The sequence below is a fragment of the Lissotriton helveticus genome, chromosome 5_1 (assembly GCF_964261635.1).
Source record: "Lissotriton helveticus chromosome 5_1, aLisHel1.1, whole genome shotgun sequence".
Taxonomy (NCBI): domain Eukaryota; kingdom Metazoa; phylum Chordata; class Amphibia; order Caudata; family Salamandridae; genus Lissotriton; species Lissotriton helveticus.
This window is the reverse complement of record NC_136065.1, coordinates 459,924,090-459,945,138: the sequence shown is the minus strand read 5'-3', so window position 1 is coordinate 459,945,138 and position 21,049 is coordinate 459,924,090. Positions and strand designations below refer to the sequence as shown.

At 43.0% G+C, this 21,049-nt stretch overlaps 1 protein-coding gene across 8 annotated transcripts in view; it reads left to right on the top strand.

The window, feature by feature from the left end:
* ERCC6 (ERCC excision repair 6, chromatin remodeling factor) overlaps nt 1-21,049 on the top strand; it is a 251,290-nt gene that overhangs the window by 228,867 nt on the left and 1,374 nt on the right. For all 8 annotated transcript variants that reach the window (XM_078642710.1, XM_078642717.1, XM_078642713.1 and 5 more), the window contains 5 exons: nt 964-1,058; nt 4,439-4,584; nt 5,884-6,555; nt 7,916-8,117; nt 12,966-13,041. In XM_078642710.1, the coding sequence (XP_078498836.1) occupies nt 964-1,058; nt 4,439-4,584; nt 5,884-6,555; nt 7,916-8,117; nt 12,966-13,041 (1,191 nt within the window). The remainder of the gene's footprint in view (nt 1-963; nt 1,059-4,438; nt 4,585-5,883; nt 6,556-7,915; nt 8,118-12,965; nt 13,042-21,049) is intronic.

Genomic DNA, 21,049 nt, shown 5'->3' with positions numbered 1-21,049 from the left:
AACATTTACATTAAGATCCTGGCCTCAAGCTGTCACATTAACAGCAGGCCTCATTTTCTCACCCAGCTTAGTGAGCCTCAGATGCTCACTGCAGAAGCAGGACGTCATTTTTCCCCAGAATACACCATCAGTCTCAGTATAGCTGGAGGCCTCAAACATTTACTCCAGGAACAGGTTCAATCTCCAATTTAAAGCCGGGCCTTAAATATACACACTGGCAATAAATTCCAAACTGAATTAACAAGTAGGCCTCAGTGAGTATTACTGCCCAGAAGCAGGCCAACGTGCTAATTCCAAGAGCAGACATTGTTCGGTCTCACCAGCAGTTTGCCACAATTATATTTGCCACAGCGATAGGTTTCATTCAGGATGTCACTTCTGAAAGAGTGCTTTTTAGTCTCTCAAGTAGGGGACGTCATTTTCTCACTCGGACAGTCTGTCTGAGGACAGCAGCAGGCAGTAGGCTCAACAAGGTTTATGCTTTGCCTTAGGTTTTCACTCTAGCAGCAGAGCTTACGCTGTTGCTCCCTTCACTCTTGGTGTCACTATTGCAATGGTACTAACGCTGATCCTGTACCATATCACAAGATGGCAGACTTTCTATTACAAGTATGAAGAGGCTTTTACTCCATGAGTACCTCACTGAGCAGGTGAGCATATTGAGCAGTATGACATAGTGCCTGCAATCAGCACCAAAGTGAGTGACACAGTCAAATTAACAGTGCTGCAGTGTGTAATGTGGGCAGTACCAGGGCCAGGGCAACAGTAAAGGCTGCGGTGTGTCCTTCAATGAAGAAATTAATATTTGGACCAAAATTAATCCCTCAGTTAGATTTGCAGTTGGTTCTAAGCCAGGGACAAAGTAAGGACTTTGGGAAGCACCACAGTGAGTGTTTCTTGCTTCTGACAGTGAGTCCTCACTGATTGCGATAACTAATGATGCATTTTTTTCATCTGTATTAGGCTCGTGAACGTGCCTGGAGAATAGGCCAGACGAAACAAGTGACTGTGTACAGACTCCTGACAGCTGGCACCATCGAAGAAAAAATCTATCACAGGTCAGTGATCTGTAATTGCCTCTACTGTGCCAGGACTGATGACTGGTTTCAATTTTAGGCCTAAACCCCATTTTGTCAGATTTGTAGATCCGGCTGGACTGAGACGTTGTGTGAGAACTGAAGTTCTGTGTCGAAACTGACAGCCTTTGTCTGTCCTGATGCTTCGTTCCATATCTGAAACTTCATGGGACTTATGAAATTCAGGAAAAACGATCAGCCCAATTCTCTTTTGGAAAAACAACAGTTGATGGACAGAATGCAGAACAATGTCATACATTCACCCCAGTACAGAGATCTGGGCCTAAATCCATTGTTTTTTTGCACTCCACACCACCCCAGTTCAGACATGGCCATATGCAAATCAGCCTTGACCCTGTGCCTCATGGGAACAGTCCAGCCCGAACTGCCAAGCCATGTCTTTCCTGGACCGGAATCAAGCATCCTAGGACCGGTTTCTGGCTATCAGCCGTCTTCAGCCAGGATAGTTTGACTCCAGTGGTGTGGAGAGCATGGGACTCACGTCTGAGCATACCCATCCCACTCGGGGTGACAAATGCAAAAACAACAGTTGATGGACAGAATGCAGAACAATGGCATACATTTACCCCAGTACAGAGATCTGGGCCTAAATCCATTGGGTATGCTCAGTCGTGAGTCCCTTGCTCACTTTGCCACTGGATTCAAGCAAGCCGGGCTGAAGACGGCTGTAATGCCAGAAACCGGTCTAGGAAGCTTGGTTCTGGTCCAGGGAAGGCATGGCTTGGCAGTTCGGGCTGGGCTGTTCCCATGAGGCACAGGGTCAGATTGATTTGCATATGGCTATGTCTGAACTGGGGTGGCAGAGTGGGCTAAAGAACGGTGATGGATTAAACCCAGATCTGTTGACTGGGTGTGAATGTTTGATTGGTTCAGATGCTCCGTCCATCACCACCCCCTTTTGTACCGCTTTGTTCGCCATAAGTTGGCAGGGTATGCTCAGACGTGAGTCCCTTGCTCACTTTGCCACTGGATTCAAGCAAGCCTGGCTGAAGACGGCTGTAATGCCAGAAACCGATCTAGGAAGCTTGTTTCCGGTCCAGGGAAGGCATGGCTTGGCAGTTCGTGCTGGACTGTTCCCATGAGGCACAGGGTCAGACTGATTTGCATATGGCCATGTCTGAACTGGGGTGACAGAGTGGGCTAAAGAACAGTGATGGATTAAACCCAGATCTGTTGACTGGGTGTGAGTGTTTGATTGGTTCAGATGCTCCGTCCATCACCACCCCCTTTTGTACCAATTCTCTTTAGGAGCCCTCCATCCATGGTCCCCATGAGGACAATCACAAACGTCAATACTCTACAATGATCTAGACCCGCCACCCATTTATTTGAACACGGGGCCTAAACGAATTCTGAGAAATATCCCTTTTTTCCATAACTACACCTGAGCTGATGAAAACCTACCCATGCCTAGTGGCCTCAAGATCCTTAAATAAATTCATAAGAGCAATCTTTTGGGTGAACGCTAATTGTTAACTTAGTGACTTGCATGTTATTGTAATTACTCCAGCGCAGAAGACAAGGATGAACTTGCATCCCTATACCTCATGAATAACATGCACATCTTCTGACTAAAGCTTCATTTCATGCATGCCAGGACTGAGGCTATTTCTCAATAATGTGACTTTTTGTCAAGGCTGGCAATCTCTTAGTGCTTGAGACTTGTGTTATGCAGCTCAGGGTTGGGACACTGTTACGGGTGTCCATGCAAAGACAGCATTGAGGGTCTGTTTCCTGCAGGTCAAACTCAGAACTGCAGCTCAGTGTCAGAACCTAGGCTCGCTGTTGTTCTGGCCAGTACTGTGGATTTATGATGGTGCTAAGCATAAAACCGAGAGAAATTCCTGCCACTCAGTTAACATCTAAGGCATAAAAAAGGAAAACGAAATGAAGCGCAGATTTTTAGTATCAAAAGATCACATGCACACAATAGGCCTTGATCAGGTGTGGGCTGTGTATGCTCGGGTGATATTACAAATTAGAACTAGTGTGGCTAGTCCGTGAGATGCACTGGTACATTGTAGACCAGATGGAGTGGCCCTGGGCCTGGGAGGGTGTAGCATGGCCTTGAGAGTGTCTGACCCTGTACTTAACAGGTTCTGGTGCTGAATATAAAAGGGTCTTTCACTGTGCCTGATGGGTTGTGGAGCTGCTCTACCTTTTGTGGTCTGGCACTGTGCACAAAGTGGTGTGGTACTGTACATTATGGAGACTGACGCTGTCCCTGGCAGGGTCTAGCGATGTACCTGGGAGGAACTGAGAGCCATGTTGAGTGAGCCAGCAAAGCGCTTTAGGTTTGTTTGTGCTGCACATGAGGGAAGGGTAAGAGGGCCCTGGAAGAAAGGGTAAGAGGACCCTGCAGGGAAGGGTGAGAGGTGCCTCAAGGGAAGGGTGCCAACACTGTACCTGAGAACACCTGGTTCTATAGCTAAGGCGTGTGCATGCTTTACCTGAGATGCATTGGCTCTTGATACCAGATAGACAATTACTCTGTGTGAGGTAGATGGCTACTAAAGACCTCACTCGAAGTTACCCATTATTTGGGGTACACTGTAACTAGAACCTCGGATTTCAGCTCGTATCCCCACACCATCTAGCGAGCCTTCAAGTTTTTCCACCTGGAATGGGGACGAACTAGCAGCACTGACAAAACTGGTCCTTTTTCGCATTTCATTCCCCTTTGTGGGCCAAATAACAATCCCTTTTCTGCTTATTTGCTACTTGCTTTCAGCAAATGCTAAATCATACTGAGGCAGTACTGCAAGTCTGGGGTGCGGGAAGGTCACTCAAGGGCAGAGCAATTTTGAGGGATTGTTATTTTCTCCCCTGGGATGCAGGAATGGGGAAGGTGGTTTCGCGCTTCACCTCTGGTCACAGCCACTGCCCATGTCTTTAGCCAGTGCAGACCAGCTCCTGATGAAATAAGGTTGTGTTTCTGGACCATGGCAATCCCAGGCCCACACACACACACTGGGCCTCTTGTAGTTGCTCGGAAAGGAATCCCCTTTGGGGATCCATCTCCAAGCAACACTTAATGAAGTCCTAAAAGTGAGACGGACCACTGGTAATTCCAAGGAAGGAAATACATGGCCACCTGGAGTGGCCCTATATGGGCTCCCTACTGGTGATCCCTCTCTGGGCAATTCGTAACGAGGTCCTAAATGTGACATGGGCCGTTGTTGTAAGGGAGATTGGCATATTCTGTACATGAGAAGGAAAGATTTACGAAAGAACAAGGACTAAAACCATGTGATGTTCAGCCAGAGCAGTACACTATTTTCTGATTCATTGTTTCTGTTCATGCTTGCCTTTAGAAGTAATTGTTTTTCGGTCTCTTTTAGGCAAATCTTTAAGCAGTTTTTAACTAATCGGGTGCTGAAGGATCCGAAACAGAGACGTTTCTTCAAGTCTAATGACCTATACGAACTCTTCACACTCACCAGTCCTGATGGGGAGCAGGGCACTGAGACTAGTGCCATCTTTGCAGGTATTGAATTGAAGGGCACATCCACTGCCTTCTGTGTAGTTAGCAGCGGAAGGACAGGACAAGGCCATATAAGCAACTGTATGGGGCAAGTTGAGGCTAGAAGTATTTTCGCACCAGCACCATGTTTGAAGGAATAGTTAAGGAAAGGCGTATCAGTGCCATCTATGTACTTAAATTGGGTATAGACCCGCCATGATTGAGGGTATGGGGATGGAGGGGAATCTGCGCTGTCCTTGCAGGTAAATTGGAAGATGATCGGTGCTACTGTAGGGCACCAATACACAGCTACTAGAGTGGGCTTTAAGTTTAGAAGGGATAGGCATCTCAGGCACACATATAAGCACCATATTCCTAGATTTTTAGCAAGTGAAATAAGTATCAACCATGAGATTACTGAAGCTTGACGGTACCACCCTTATCAGAACCATCATTGCAAGCATAGGCTCGACTAAAATGAGTCCTGTCTTCAGAGTGGATTAAACAGTATCCGAAATCTCCCACCGTGTAATAAGGGGATTGGGATCAGCTCCATTTTCTTTTGGACAGGTGGGGGCTTTGAAATTACTGCCTCTTTCACATAAAGAGGTGTTCCAAGCGCAAGTCCATCAACACAGATGTAGGGGTGGATGGAGGCCAGCAGCATTAAAGATACAGGATGTGTAGGAAATCAGTACAAATCCCATAGGCATTCAAAGACCACATAGCCAATTCCAGACAACATGCAGGTCGTCAAATATGGTTGTCATGGAGCAACTGTACAAAGGAAGTCATGGAGGCAGCAACAAAGTGTCTACTTGCACATTTGCAGTCATAAAGCATCACACAATCCGTAACTTCCATTACGATACTGACGACTCACGAGCCTCTCCCTGCACTGTCTCTTCTCCATTTGCAGACCCTATACACCCACTGCCCTGCAGATATTTGCAGCAAAAGATGCAAGTGCTCCTAACATACCAGCTTTTCTCTGCTTCTGCGCTTTGAATGTTTACACCTAAGAGCACAGGTACTCCCAAAATATCCGTATTTCATGAGAATTACAGCTGCATACAGAAGGGAAATGCTTCAATATTAGAGCTTCTCATTTGACTGCAGCTCATTCAAGAATGCTAGTGCATTCCACCCTGGCCTATTATTGTACTGGTACCCTTAACAAACTACTATCTCACGGCACTGTGCTTCTAATGTCCTAGGGTGCTAGTACTTGTCACATTCTATCCTCTCACTGGTTGTGGTTCCTTATGCAAATGTTTATTGGTCTTTTCCTGGTAACGTTTGATTGTCGTTCTCTCTTTAAAGGCACTGGCTCCGATGTGCAAGTCCCAAAGCCAAAGCGGAAACTTGACCTTCCGCCACACAATTCCTTTGCCAGGCGACCAAGACATGAGATGCTTAAATCGCCAAAACGTGCCCAGCTGTCCTCCTCACCACCCGCAACTACTGCCATTGGGAATTGCGTATCCTCCCCTCTGAAAGTGGAACCCATGCAACCGGGCAGTGCAGGTGCTCTTGAGAATGGTATGCTAGACACTGATATCCAGAACAGGCTAGGGCCAGGGAGCAGCGTGGGTGAGAGCCCCAAAGCTTTGGCAGCAGGAGCTTCTGTGCAACAATGCCAGAGTGCACCAGAGAATGTGGGTGCTGAGAGCCATAAGATGCAAAAAGTACACGATGGAAAGAATACTGAAGGACAAAGTGCAGTATGTGAAAAGAATACCTGCGATTTGAGCCCCGAGAGTACCCACCGCAAGCACAAATCCAAGACTAAACATGACCAGAAAGACAATGCAAATGGACACGAGGGGCACCGGCCCCAAAAGCTGCATAAAAAAAAGGGCGCTAAGTTCGAGGAGGAGCGCATTCCCCATCTGGTGAAGCAAACACACTTTCAGGGTAAACAGGAGAGTGAGCCAGAAGAGGACAGACGAAAGACCGACGATTACGTGCTGGAAAGACTTTTCAAAAAGACTGGTGAGTGGAAGTACAGGTATAGTATAATTTTAAATGCTTCTGGTATAATACATATACCTGTCTGTTCCTCCATCTCTCCTCCTCCAATTCCCTTAACTCTTTCCCCGCCCGTATCTCAAAAACAGCCTGAGACTACGCAGACTAGATTTAAGGAATCTGTGAATATATCTGGTGCTCAAAGAGCCTCAAAAGGCTTCTCCTTACCAATACAGAACTTTATTTTGGGTCCCAGGAACAGCAACGATCCAGGCGAATAAACAAGCTGCACTGACAGATTGTAGATGTGCAAATATATTGACACATTTTTAAGTACACAATCCTACAGAAATTAAGATGTCTTGAAAAAATAAAAACACTGCAGTAAATCAGTCACCAGATGGAAAAATATTCAGTTTGAGATCTCAGTTCACTAATTGCCTTCCAAGGGTTGTCCTGGGAATTATTTATTGTTTTGTTTTATATAGCTGTGCTCTGCCTTTGAACTGTATTTTAGTGTACATCACTGATGGAGTTCTTACTATGATATTCCACAATTGTCTTTGCCAAGAATAATCCAGTGTTGCCCTTACATGGACCGTGTCAGTCAAGGTTCCCTCCATGAACTGCGTATCCAGTGCAAATCTGCTATGTCCACAACTTGCATAATGCTTACATTTGAGCGGCTCTCAGTTAAACGCCTTATTGTCGAAGGTCAATTTGCCAAGCCTGCTCCTTACAGATTGTTTACCTTCTCACTTCAGTGCTTCTCACCGCTTACCCTACCTGCTGCTGTTATCTGGTGCTCTGAGTCGCAGCCTGGTCCTTTCATTGTCCCCATACATTCCTCTTCTAAATATAGCTGGCAAGCTGGGCCAGTCTGTACCATGAGAACTAGAAAGTGTATATTTAAGGTCTTCAAGGTCCTGGACCCATTGTGTGAGCTGAATTTATACATCTAATTTTTGTCAAAGAGGTCTCCCTCTACCAGGATCCATTTAAGTGGTGGATGATAGAAAACAAATGCATTAATATCAGAAAGCAAAAATCTCATTAGAAGTGTTAACAAAATGTACCCAATCATTCTCCCTTTCTTCAAATCGTCTCTTTTATGCTGCTCACCCCCTCTTATTGCTGTCTTGCCAGTTTGTGCTTTTTGAACATTCCTTTTCTCCATGTACTGCTCCCCCTGCTCATGTCTGGTTTCTCTTCTCTGTAGGTGCCACATCCCATGCTCTCTTTTCTCTCTGGTAAAATCTGTGCTTCGAAGTTCAGTAGTTTTGACTCCCAACACAGTTTAACTATGTCTCTGGCATAGATTATCTGTGGATTGCACAGAGCTTTTTATGGTGCTCTATCTGATGTTTCCTTTCATGCTGTACAGGTGTGCACAGCGTCATGAAACACGATGTCATCATGGAGGCATCCAATCCAGACTATGTGTTGGTGGAAGCTGAGGCAAATAGGGTTGCCCAAGATGCTCTTAGGATGCTAAAGATCTCCCGCCAGCGGTGTCTGGGTGCCACCTCTGGAGTACCCACCTGGACTGGCAACAGGGGGCATTCTGGTGCACCACCAATAGTAAGGTAAGATTGTGGTATTGGTTTGCTCCCAATAGATGTCCAGGTATGAGAGAAATGATCTACTTCAGTCGTTCCTAAACATTTTAGAACCGCAACCTACTAATTAGAATAACAAACTTTCGCAACCCACCTACCTTTAATGGACATGAGGCGGTGCGATTGTTGAATGTACCCAAGGCATCTGGTGGTAGCGCATTGTCATTTCCAGACAGCACATTTTCCATTGAAGTGAGCAGTAAATTTGCCCGGACAAGCAGTAATACTGATAAAACTGTCCAGCACACAGATGATAATGTTTGAAAATAGGGTTTCTGTGAATATTTATCATTTGTGCATCACCAAGTTAAGTTTCTCGATTTGTTTTGATCATAATAAAATCTCTGTTTCCAGCACACCTTGGAAATTAAAAAATGTGCTTCATTTTTTCTCTCCTAACTGCTGGATGCATGCAGTTCATTTACAGGTATTTACATGTTGTGCATTGCAAAAAACAACATCCTACATTGTCACATAATTCCCTTTAACCACTTCGCTGCGGCGGACATTCCCCCGCGGTGCGGGCGAATCTGACGCGTGCGCAGATCGGACAGCCCCCGGCCTTCCTCTGCACACGCCCACCGCGACGTCCGACGGCTGGGGGCCATTCGACGCATGGAAGGGGTCAACAACTCCCCTCACTTTGCAGTCAGAGGGAGAAAAAAGTAAAAGCCAATCCCATATTAAAAGAATAAAGCAACCTGACATTTGATCTCTTTCTTTGAATCATCAGCAACTGTGACAAGTTAAACACAGAATTTAAAGTCATCTATTTATTGCTCTGACTTTCGCGACTCACCAAAAAAAAGCTCCCGACCCACATTTTGGGAAGCACTGATCTACTGCATTAAGAACTGTATGTGCAATTCTTCAACAGGCTTCATCACAATAAATGTTCGATAAATTTAGCAGATTGCAGAAATCTAACACCAGCAGAATTCAGGTTAAAGATGACATTCAATGATCCATTGTATCAAAGGAGTAATGGCCAATAAGATAAATACATTTTAGTAACATAGGTTATCAATACAGTGGAAAATGTGAGCTTATTTCACTAGATGTGTGATGCTAAAGCATGCGCAAAGTAGAGAAAAATAAAAAATCCATAAATCAATCATAACCACTAATAATTGCTGTGAGCGCACTCCATCATGTAGTTTGTAGGTCATCAGTGCTCTTACAGACCACGGTCCATCATATGCAATTCAATCTTGGCTCCAACTCTGAATGAACAGGCCAGTCCAAACTGCTATGTAAAATCCTCTTTCAATAGGAACACGAGCAACTCAGGCAAGTTTTAAAGTCTTTGAGTTTCAGCAGCGACATGCAGGTTTAATCTCTAAATCTGAGCAAACTTTTGACCTATATGTAGGCTTGCCATGCCACCTTAAACTAGCCAGTACAAATGTGCTAGTTGGAAATGCTTGATGCTGTCAGAGCCACAAGTAGTTATACTGAACACACAACATTTCATCAGGGTAAACTACTACATTGTATGCAAGGATCAACCATATATAGCTCAGTTTTTGCTCGTAACCATGCATTCCATCCTGAATCGGTAGACCGCATGCCCTCTGAACAGGAATGCAAGCTACCACATGCATGTTTTTGTCTTCTTCTGCATCGTAGTCAAAATCAGGATAATCAAAGAAAACTGATCACCAAGCAGACTATATCCTGGTGGGTCACACAGTACATGAAGATGTCTTACCAAAATGCACAGAAAACTCTGTTTCCCTCACCTAGAGGAAACGCTGGCACAGCAGCTTAGAAATGCCACCTCCCTTTGCCTGATATAGCTAGGGGTTCAATTTAAAGTTTGCTCTTTGTGTGCCCGGTGTTGATTGGGCTACATAGACAAAGGAAGACCTCACAAAACATCTCAGTGCCTCCAAGGCAGACTACTGTGGAAATAGGTCTTTTTTCAAGCAAGCATGTATTCAAAACCTACCTCAAGTTGTGCTGCTTTCTTTGAACATGAATAGGCACAACTTGAGGTAGGTTTTGAATAAATGCTTGCCTGAAAAAGGACCTCTTTCCACAGTGATCTGCCTTGGAGGCATTGAGATGTTTTGTGAGGTCTTGCTTTCCTTTAGTGTCCAATCCAATAACGAGAAACTTCCTATAGACAACTTCCTGTTTCGCTTTATATTAAGAGCTTCGAAACTGCTTCATCTTGTGTCGCAACACAATCAAAGTTCTGTACTCCACAGTTTACTCTCCTCATTCCCGAGTTCCTACTCTCCACTGGGAATCCTGTTCTACAGTTAAATCTTTTCTTTAGTCCATCCTGAACTTCTTGCCTACCTCAAGCAGTTACTACCTTCATTTTTTCCAAGCTGCATTTGCACAGCGATTTTTATGCCCTTCGGTTTTTACCTCCATTTGGAATGGAATTCCTTTGCGCAGACATTGCATTCCTCCATGTTTCATATCTTGCAGAGCAAAAGGGGCTACTGGAATGTGTCAACCATACCTTGGAGAGGCCAAGGCCAGGTTGAAATAGACCCCACAACTTTCAGCCCTTTACAACCTATTAGTGTTTTCCAACAGAGTCATGAACGTTTTTCATGCAAGCAATCCTCGTTTGCATGAAAAAACTGCAAGTAAGCTTTGCTATTTGGTGCATGATGTCAGATGTGGATGTCTTTCATGCATCCTACTGCATCGTCACAGTGAAAAGGCTGCCTTGCCCTATACGGTCAACTGGCCTTTGCATGCTGCTAAAAAAAAGATATTCCCGGGGAGATTCTGCTGCATCAACAGAATGGCAATGAACTAGAACGAACTGCCATCCTTCTGGTCTATCGAGGTAGTACAGCGTTGCCAGTTCCTGCAAGATTTATAACATACTTTGGGAAGTATGAGAGTTGTATCTCATAAGTGACCTTGTCGTATGTTGACTGGGTACAGTGTTTGTGACCTCAAAGTAATATCGTAATTTCCCAGTGTATAGGTTACAACCCAAGCCCCTCACCCAATTGTTATTATCTTTTCTTTTTCCACCACAAATGTTTCTTCTTCATAAATATTTTCAACCCTCCTTCCTGTGTCTGGAACGAAAGCCTAATTTTGGAAAAAGCATTACTACTAAAAACATAAGTAAGTAAGGAATCAGTGTGGTGGGAACATCCACATCGCCATTGGGTTCACTTACTGCAGTTACATTCATTTTGTGGTTATGCATCTGGGCAGGAGTCGTTCCAGGAGAACTATTGTTACAGAAGTTACTTTTCTTTTGTAGTAGGGGCTTATGCTTACACAAAACCTGTAGCAGATAATCTGCAACATTGTGATAGAGGACACAGCGGCTAAGGCTGTTCATAGAAACTATAACAAGAAGACACTAGGATATAGAGACATGAGCACCTAGAAAGTGAGACCGACTCTTTCACAGCAACACTGATGTACGCATGGCAAATAGGAACAGGTGTTAGAATATGGCGACACTGAAACTAAGACACACAAACACTGGGAGATAGAGACTATTACACAAGTTTCAGGGCTCAAATATATAGGTACACAATTTTGGACTGGTGGACAAATGCAGACACTGGAGACTTTGACATGATTGTTATGAAACAAATCCATCTGTGCACTCTGTCTCTTTCTGTCTCCCTAACACACACACACACTCTTCTCTCTCACTCATTCTGTCTCCGTCTCACTCACTTCTAAGTCATTAATGCTCAGACTTGCCAACTTGTCCTAGAAGACACTGACACAGGAACTAAGCGCAAGATCCACCAATGTTGGGTATGGGAGTCACAAGTTTCATCTGACTTAACAATCCTACTGCTAAAACACCCACTGCCGCGGACATGAGTATGCAGACAAGGAGAGAGAGACCCTGATACTTTCACTGACATGCAAACACACTTTGAGGGGTTTGGTGGAAGCACACATGACTATATCTTAGTGGAGCCCCCACCACAGAGAAACCAGTATATTGTAGAATATAAGGACCTCGTATGCACAGCACACTCCAGAAATAAGATACTCTATAGGTCGTGCACAAGTTTGGTGGAAGTTATCACAAATTTACCTTCCCAACTAGCCCTGTTGTATAGCCTCACTAAAAATGCCGAACTGTTAGAAAACCCCACGACCATCAGGTAAGGCTGTGGACAATAAACATTGAAATGCTGACAGGGTTGGATAAAAATGACCCATTTTCTGTTAATTTTCCCTGTTCGATTGTGCCGCATGGGTCCCTTGCTTTGGAAAATTCAAACCTGTAGACGACAGTCTGCAAACCAATGCCAGGGACATGATAGCATATGCAGTGTGATAGCACCCATTAAGCATGTGCCCTCCCCACAGATCTCCTGTCATTGAAAAATCCACATTCATCTGACAACAGGCTGATCTCTGCAGACAAAATAGTGTTGAAGTCTTGTTTTGGGACGAGGCGAGTTGAGTCCCTCAAGAGGAGCCTTGTAATTATCTCTAGATGGGTGTGTGTGGTCAGGACAGAAGATGTAGGTTCTTAAGAGAACGTTTTGGACTCTCTTTGAAGAGAATTAGATTATTTTGAAATACGTGGCTCGGTTACTCTTCAGAGGGGAACCGAGAAGCCCTCTGGAGAGAATTAGATTTCTAAGGAAAGATTTGATGGGTTCCTATAGAGAGGATTGTTTGTATCATTTTTGAACAGGGAGTTGTAATTTTTCAGTGCAAATAGTTAGTGGTCCTCTGGAAAAATATTGGTCCCAAATTGATATTGACGATTGCTCATGTCATAGCTGTAGGTGCAATAAAAAGACATAAGGAGCTGCTTTTTCTTAATACTAAACTATGTGTTTCTTTTCATAGGTCCAGATTTGGTCAGAAGAAGAATCCTGTTATTTCTTCACAAATTTCATCAAATTCTCCTGGAGAGAAATGCAAGGTACCCAAATGTAGAAAATTCGACCAGTTTTGTATACAGAGCGAGCTACACTGTTACGTTCTCATCCCTCACCTCATGCATTCATATAACACAATGCCTGTTTTGTGCACATAATAGAGGTACAAAGTTGTGACTGGTGTGTAAGTCTCTAAAGGCTTACATCTATATGTGTCTATATATACTAACATCAACAGATATCTATGGAAAGATACCATGCACCACCAATGCACGTTTTTCCAGTAAGCATACCTTTCTTCCAAAGACCTGGGTTTCCCAAGATACTTTTCACAGATATTACTTTACCAAGAGACTTTATTGCAGAATTCTCCCTCATTGATGTCTCTGCAAAATCGAATCTCAAGTGTTTCTAGAGGCTTTACCTCCTCAGGCCCACAGTGTGTCTCCACACACTTTACATAAAATACGAATATAGCCCAAGTCACTAAGTGGCTCTACAAAGGTCTCCTCTCCATTACTTAGTGTCTTTCATTTAAAACCCTCTGACCTATGTCTGTAGTTACTGTTAGGACAAGGTTCGATTCCTGAATATTCCTTTTCTTTTTTTTTTTTTTTTTTTTGGCAGAGGTAAAAACATACAAGGACATAACGAAATAAAGAATCCAACATGAGTCTTTACAGAAAACAACCATTATACAATTTAAATCCAGTTGTCAATAGGGGACCATAGCTTCCGGCCAAAAGTCTTCTTTTTAAATCCCTTCAGTTTGTAGACTGCTTTATCCATTCTATAAACATTTAACAGCTTTCCCAACCATAGCTCAAAAGTTGGTGGGTCTATATCCAACCATCTGGAAGTGATACAAGATCGGTAAATAGACATTCCAATAAACATAAAGTGTTCTTGATCTATAGATAAATTCCGAGAGGGAAAATAGACACCAAAAATAATAACAGCGGGATGGAGCGTAATCTGAGCATGCAACAAATTAGTCAGAAACTTTTCGATCTTATCTATGTATACGACCAATTTAGAACAGCTATAAAACATATGAATTGAATCAGCTGCTAAGGTTCCACAGCGGCTACAGTTAATACCTCTTAAAGCTTTCCATTTTGCCAGCTTGGCAGGTGTATAGTAAAGATCTAAAGTGGACATGTAATGTTGACTTTTAAGAGAACTGTTAATTAGTGTCTTATTACTCATCTCAAAAGCTTTTACCAAGTCTATCCCTTCAATACAAAGCTTTCTCTGCCATTTCAGGGTTTGATGATCGAGGTCGTTCTGCAGCCTATTACTCATTAACTGATAGATTGTACCGATACAATTATTCTTCCTGCAGCTCTCTAAGATGTCAATAGTCTCCATAGTATCAGTAAATAATAGATTTTTTTTTTCTAGAAAACTACGAATCTGTAGATATTTAAAAAATTCGTTCCTAGATAGACCAAATGTCTTTTGAAGTTCAGAAAAGGACATGAAAATCCCGCTTTGATACAATTGCCCCAGTAAATGAATCTGTCTCATATGCCATCGGTGAATTGCGATATCTTGGAAAATTTCAGATAGTGACTTATTATCAGACAAAGGTGTATAAAAGTTCAGTTTTGACATTATACGTAAAGTTTTATTCATTTGCCTCCAAACTAAAAAAGCAGCGAGGACCACCTTGAATTTTGTTTTTTTATAGTAGCTGGGTTCAATGACTTTCAATAAGCACTGCCGAGCATGAGCGCCTAAAAGCATTTCAAAGATGGAAGGTGCCATGGCCGGTTCTGTTACATAATCATGAAAAAGTAGAACCCGAATTGTTTTCAGAGTAATAGCCCAATAATACATTCTGAAATTCGGGAACCCCAGCCCAGCACAATCTGACGGAAGAGTACACCATTTTAGAGATCTTCTAGAACGACGGTACCCCCACAAAAACCTGGACAACATCCTGTCTATTCTATTGAAAAGGGACATTGAAAAAAATAAAGGAATAGTGCGAAAAAAATACAAAAATTTTGGAAAAATCATCATCTTAATGACATTAGTTCGTCCGTATAAAGACAAGTGTAAATTATTAAATCTTTCTAACGTTCTATTAGTGGATATAAGTAAAGGGTCTATATTTAATGCGACAATATCATCGACCTTGGGAGATAAAGTTACACCAAGATATGTACCAGTAGTATTTAGTGGGATGTCAGTGGGTTTACCCGTTTCAGAATGTATGATCTGAGTTTTTGTGATATTGAGCTTATAACCGGAAACTTTCCCAAACTCTCTAGCCACATCGATAATTATAGGTAGCGCAGAAGAGACATCAGAGGTTACGATAGCCACGTCGTCTGCGTACGCTAAGACTTTGTGGTCAACTTCAAAAAGTCGGACTGATGGGATATTAGGTTCCAAAATAAGTCTGTTCAGGTAAGGTTCTAAATATAGAGCAAATAAAAGCGGGGAACAGGGGCAGCCTTGTCTAGTCCCCCTAGTAATTGAAAAAGGTCTCGAGTTGTCAGTACCTAATCTTATTACACCTTTAGGATTAGAATAGAGTGATCGTACCGCTTGAATGAATTGTAATGGAAACCCTTTCCATTCTAGCACTGTCCAAAGGAATCCCCAGTCTACTCTGTCAAACGCTTTTTCCGCGTCGAGTAAGATCACCCCGACTGGGGATTCCTTTGCTTGGGCCCAGTCTAATAGTGTAATAACGCGTTTAACATGATCGGTGGTATCTCTATGTCTAATAAAACCATGTTGAATGTGAGAGACTAAGCTAGACATTACATGGTTTAGTCTATTTGCAAGAATTTTAGAATAAATCTTACTGTCAGCGGTGATAAGAGAAATGGGTCGATATGAACCTAATTCTTTTGAGTCCTTGTTCTTCTTTAAAAAAACAACTATAATAGCGGTAGACCAGGAATCAGGTGGTTTCCCTTGAAGTGCTGAATTAAAGATCTTTAACAATTCTGGTTTCAACATATGTCTAAATGTCCGATAGAATTCAAGGGGTATCTGGTCAGATCCCATGGCTTTACCTGCCGCAAGACTCAAAATGGCATTTTCGATCTCATCCCAGCTTATTGAGCGTATAAATAAATCAGTCTCTTCAGAACACAATAATGATTGATTAGTACTGTGTAGATAATTTACAGGATTGAGAGTCTTATCAACTTCATTGCTAAAGTCATTATACAGTGTTTTATAAAAATCATAGAATGATTCTAAAATTCCTTCCCTACGTTCATGATAAACACCATTCATATCGTTGACACCTTGAATTTCATTTATAGAAGATTTTTGACGGAGGCGTTGTGCTAGAATTTTACCGGTACGCTCACTATACTTATAACGTTCAGTTTTATATAACTTAAATTTTGATGCTACTTCGTCGGCAATATGAGTCCGTAGGCCAGAACGTTCAATTACTAGACGTAGTTGAGCATCTTCTATACCTGTGTTATTTTTACATGCGGTTGATAGATCCATCTCAATTAGCCTGATCTTATTTAACCTCTCCTTAAAGTCTGTTTGGATTTTTTTCCTCTTATAGTTTGCAAAACTAATTGTCTCTCCACGTACGATTGATTTAAAAGCATCCCACACCACTTGTGGGGAGGCCGTGTCGTTATTTGTTAGAAAATAGTCATTAATGATAGTCGCCATAAATTGAAGATAGTCTTCATCTAATAACAGATTTCTCTGGAATGACCAGGATCTAATTGAGTTTTGGCGTTCTGTGGGAACCTGGATCTCAGCAATTATGGGACTGTGGTCTGATATGACTTGAGGTAGAATTTCGATACTGATTGTCTCCAAGAACAGAGAAGATACAAAAAAATAATCTAATCGGGCAAATTTCCGATGGGGAATGGAATAGAAGGTATATCCAGGATCTTTATGATACAATTTGTGCCAGACATCCGTTAGCCCATTATTCGAGACCAAGTCTCTGAGGGCACTATAAGTTCTGGATTTACGACCCATGTATCTCCTTCCTGATTTAATATTCCAGTCAGCCGGCAAGTGAATATTTAGGTCCCCACATACTATGATTGGTTGTGGAACAACAGGAAGGTTTTTAAACAGTTGAAGTTGGGTGCACTGCCAGTTTATACGCATTTATTTCTGCTCCTTAAAGGTCTATGGTGCTTCACGGCGAGTGGACAAACCTAAACCACTCTCTGGAGTAGAGCAAACTACTGCTAATTGATTTGTGGATTGCCGAAGCACTCACATATGAGTAATCAATGTCCAGTTACAATTTTAACAAATTTACAAACACCAAGTATGACAGAAGTGACAAGATGTCCAAAAGATGAGTGAATCTTGGAGTCTTTAATGAAGATTACAGCCAGCCGACACGTGTTTCATCGCCTTCGCGATTCATCAGGGCTAGAAGGCCGTATCGATGTCAGAAGGTCGCTCAGCTGGTGATAATTCCGACCCAGCTGGGCCCGTGACTAATGCTACTGGCGGTGATTCATCCAGCAGTGATCAATACTTCTGTATATTTATATACACACTACTGTGTTCGGAGGTGACCCGATATACTTGTTCCGGTTAGAGGATTGTCGATATCAAAAAGATATTACTATTTCCTTTTTATTTCACGGATACCTGTTGCGGTTCCAAGATTGTGGTGGGTTTCGTGCCGTGTTCGGCGTCCTCTGCGAGTGTGGCGGGTTCACCTCCTTCGCGCTCAGAACAAGTATATCGGTGATGAATCGCGAAGGCGATGAAACACGTGTCGGCTGGCTGTAATCTTCATTAAAGACTCCAAGATTCACTCATCTTTTGGACATCTTGTCACTTCTGTCATACTTGGTGTTTGTAAATTTGTTAAAATTGTAACTGGACATTGATTACTCATATGTGAGTGCTTCGGCAATCCACAAATATGATTGGTTGTGTCCAAGTAGCTAATTCTGTATTTATAGTATTAAAAACTTCAGCGCCATCTAGATTTGGACCATACATACAGCATATAGTAAATTTACAACCCCCAATTATTAATTCAGCAAGCCCCCATCTACCCCATTTGTCGGCTAGGGTTTTCAAACACTTCCCAACTCCCTTTCGCATACAAATTGCAATGCCTCTTTTTATACCCATTTGCTTAGATGTAAGCAAAACATCCAATCCCAGCTTGTCCAAAAGAGAGCGCTTATCCCATGCAATATGAGTTTCCTGGATACATAATAAATCAATGGATAGAGTCTGGAGCATTGAACGAAACATCCCAATCTTTTTGAAATCATTAAGACCATTGATGTTGATTGTGCATATTTTCACCTTTTTATCCATATTGAAATAATAATTGAGAAAAAAATGTTAGCAAGCATCAACAATATATACTCTTCGCTACTACAACTTAAGTGCCTAAAAAACATCCTTGCAATGAATACCTCTGCCTTACACCCCCACCACCAACCCTTGCCCCTTCCCACCCCCACCCATTGCCCCAGAACCCCTCCCCCCACCCTCCCCATTATAGGAGGCATAGGAACTACCAGTTCCTAAAACGTATGGGTGCCGCGTCCCTGGCCCATAGCGTCCTGGCAAAGAAAAGGAGAAGAGAGAAAAAATGAAAAGAAAGAAGAAGGAGAAGGAATAGAATAGAAGAAGAAAGCTTAGCAATCCTGCTTACAAAAAAAGAAAGATAAATTGGAGCTTCAACAAAAATTACTAAGCTAATAGCCCTTATTATCCTACAATCTAATAGTCTTATATTCTTACAGTCTTAACTCCTTATTGTTTTTCAAATAGAATCCAGATATTCTTTGGCTTTAGTTTCGGAAATAAAGTATTTTACTGCGCCCTTGAATACAGTCTTTAGCTTTGCTGGGCCTTGGAGAAAGACTGCAACCTCTTTCTTTTGAAAATCAGGAATCAGTTGTCTCAATCGCCACCGTTGGGCCACAGTGGCTTGACAGTAGTCCGGTCGTACAAAAAACTGACAGCCCAGTCCATCCGCTTTCTTATCTGGTCTCGCGGTTACATAAATAGCTTCACGGGCAAGAAAGTTATTAAATGAGACCAGAATAGCCCTAGGATAGTTTCCTTGGCCTTGTCGTGGATTCCTCACAGTGAAGGGAAACCTATGAGCACGCTGTATTTCTCGTGCCCAATCCCAGTCAGTCATCTCAGGAAAGGCATCCTTTAGTAAATTAATAATAAACCTCCGTGGATCAGACCCTTCTTTATTTTCGGGAATTCCCAAAAAACGTAAATTACTTCTACGGGCCTGATTCTCCAAATTAGCTATCTTGTCAGACAGATCCTCTTTCAGGGCTTTAAAGTCACCAGCTTCCTGTCTCTGTGTCATACTTTCTTCTTCCAGAACAGAGATTCTGGCCTCCGCTTCAACAACTCTGTCGGTAGTCTCAGAGCACATCTTAATTGCACGGCGAACTGCATTTTTAACCTTAGCGCAGGTCATCTGTGTGCGTTGATTTTCGGCTTTGCTTTCAGCCCTGTGGCTCATCATAGTATCAAAGATCATTTTCAGAGTGATCTCTTCACTGCTTTCATTATTTTCCTGTAGTAAGGCCGGATCTGAGATGGATTTGCGATTGGATCCCACGGTGTCAGTGGTATCAGTGGTGGTAACAGATACTAAATTAGGAGATAGAATGTTTTCCCCTCTAAGTGAATTAGGAGCATCTTCTTTACTCGCCACGCGTAGTGACCTCTTTTTCCAGAGCTTTTTTTTAATGATAGTAGCCGCGTTAGTATTGTCAGGACTCATACTAACTTCACCATCTGAAGATAGACTCTCACAACTAAACTCTGCCCAATCTTTGTTTAAACCAGTTGCTTCATCCGATGGAAGTTCAGACAGAGAAAAGAATTTTTCAGAAGCCTCCAGATTGGTTTGCTGTGTAGGAGTTTCTTTTTCATTCTGTTGGTCAGTTTCAGACGATACTGATAACGTGGGAAGAGAACAAGCTCGACTAATAACGACTCCGCCAGAGACTACATCTCCCATAATACCCTTCTTCGAAGGATTAGTCAGCAAGGAATTTAAAGGATTATTGTGGGTTTCAACTGTGATAGAACATTGTTTAGGCGGTTGTAATACAGTCACATCTGCGCTTTGTATATTACCATCAATTATTTTTTTTTTAGCATGTTGTTTCCCAAAAAGGTCGGGCAATGTTTGTGATACAATATTCTTGGCGCACGAGGCTTCGTTAGATTTCATAACAGGCTTATTAATGTTCTTACCCTGTTTTGTAGCGGTTTTAGCAGGGGTTGGGGGTGCAGCCTCTGCCATCACAGGCTCCTCGCTGCCCAGTTCCTCTCTTCTCTGGTCTCGACCTGCGCCGTCTCTCCGATTGCTGCGGGTGCTAACAGATGACGGTAGCGGTATCTTCTTTTTTCCCTTCCGTGAGCCGCCTCCGCCTCCACCTCTACCGGGAAAAACGCTGCTCTGCGTCCAAAACAGACAGAGTGTAGCGCGCCACAGCGGGGACCGCCGACTGAACTCGAGGAAGTTCAGCAACATTCGTGAACTCCGTCAGGGGGATAGTTTGTGTCAGTATTCACCACGGTGAGATGTCGTCTCGTTAGTACTGCTCCACGCTGAAGGTGCTTGGTTTGTGCAGCGCACACACTGGTGTCCAGCCCGGAAACGGTCAACGCCTCAAACGGCTCCGTCCAACAGCGGGGTAGGCGCAGGCACAGACAGGAAAGCGACCATGGGCGACCGTACGGGGTTATTCAACCAGAATAAAGTGCAAGAGTATGCCCATGCAGCATGGGTTACACACCCACTATCACAGCAAAACTATCGTAGCAATTTTCCATGAGGAAAAGCGGGGTTTTCCTCTCTCCCTCTCTCCCGGACGCCTGGAACCAGGGAGCTAGCTGCTCACACAGCCTTCCTCACGGCAGCCATCTTGCCTCTACCGATTCCTGAATATTCCTATAGACAACAGTGCACTGTAGCTCGGAGAATTGTACCTATACGCCGTTTGTTTTTTTCATCTCAAAATGGAGTTGGCTATGTTTTAGTTCTCTATAAAGACCTACAGCGAGTTAATATCTGTA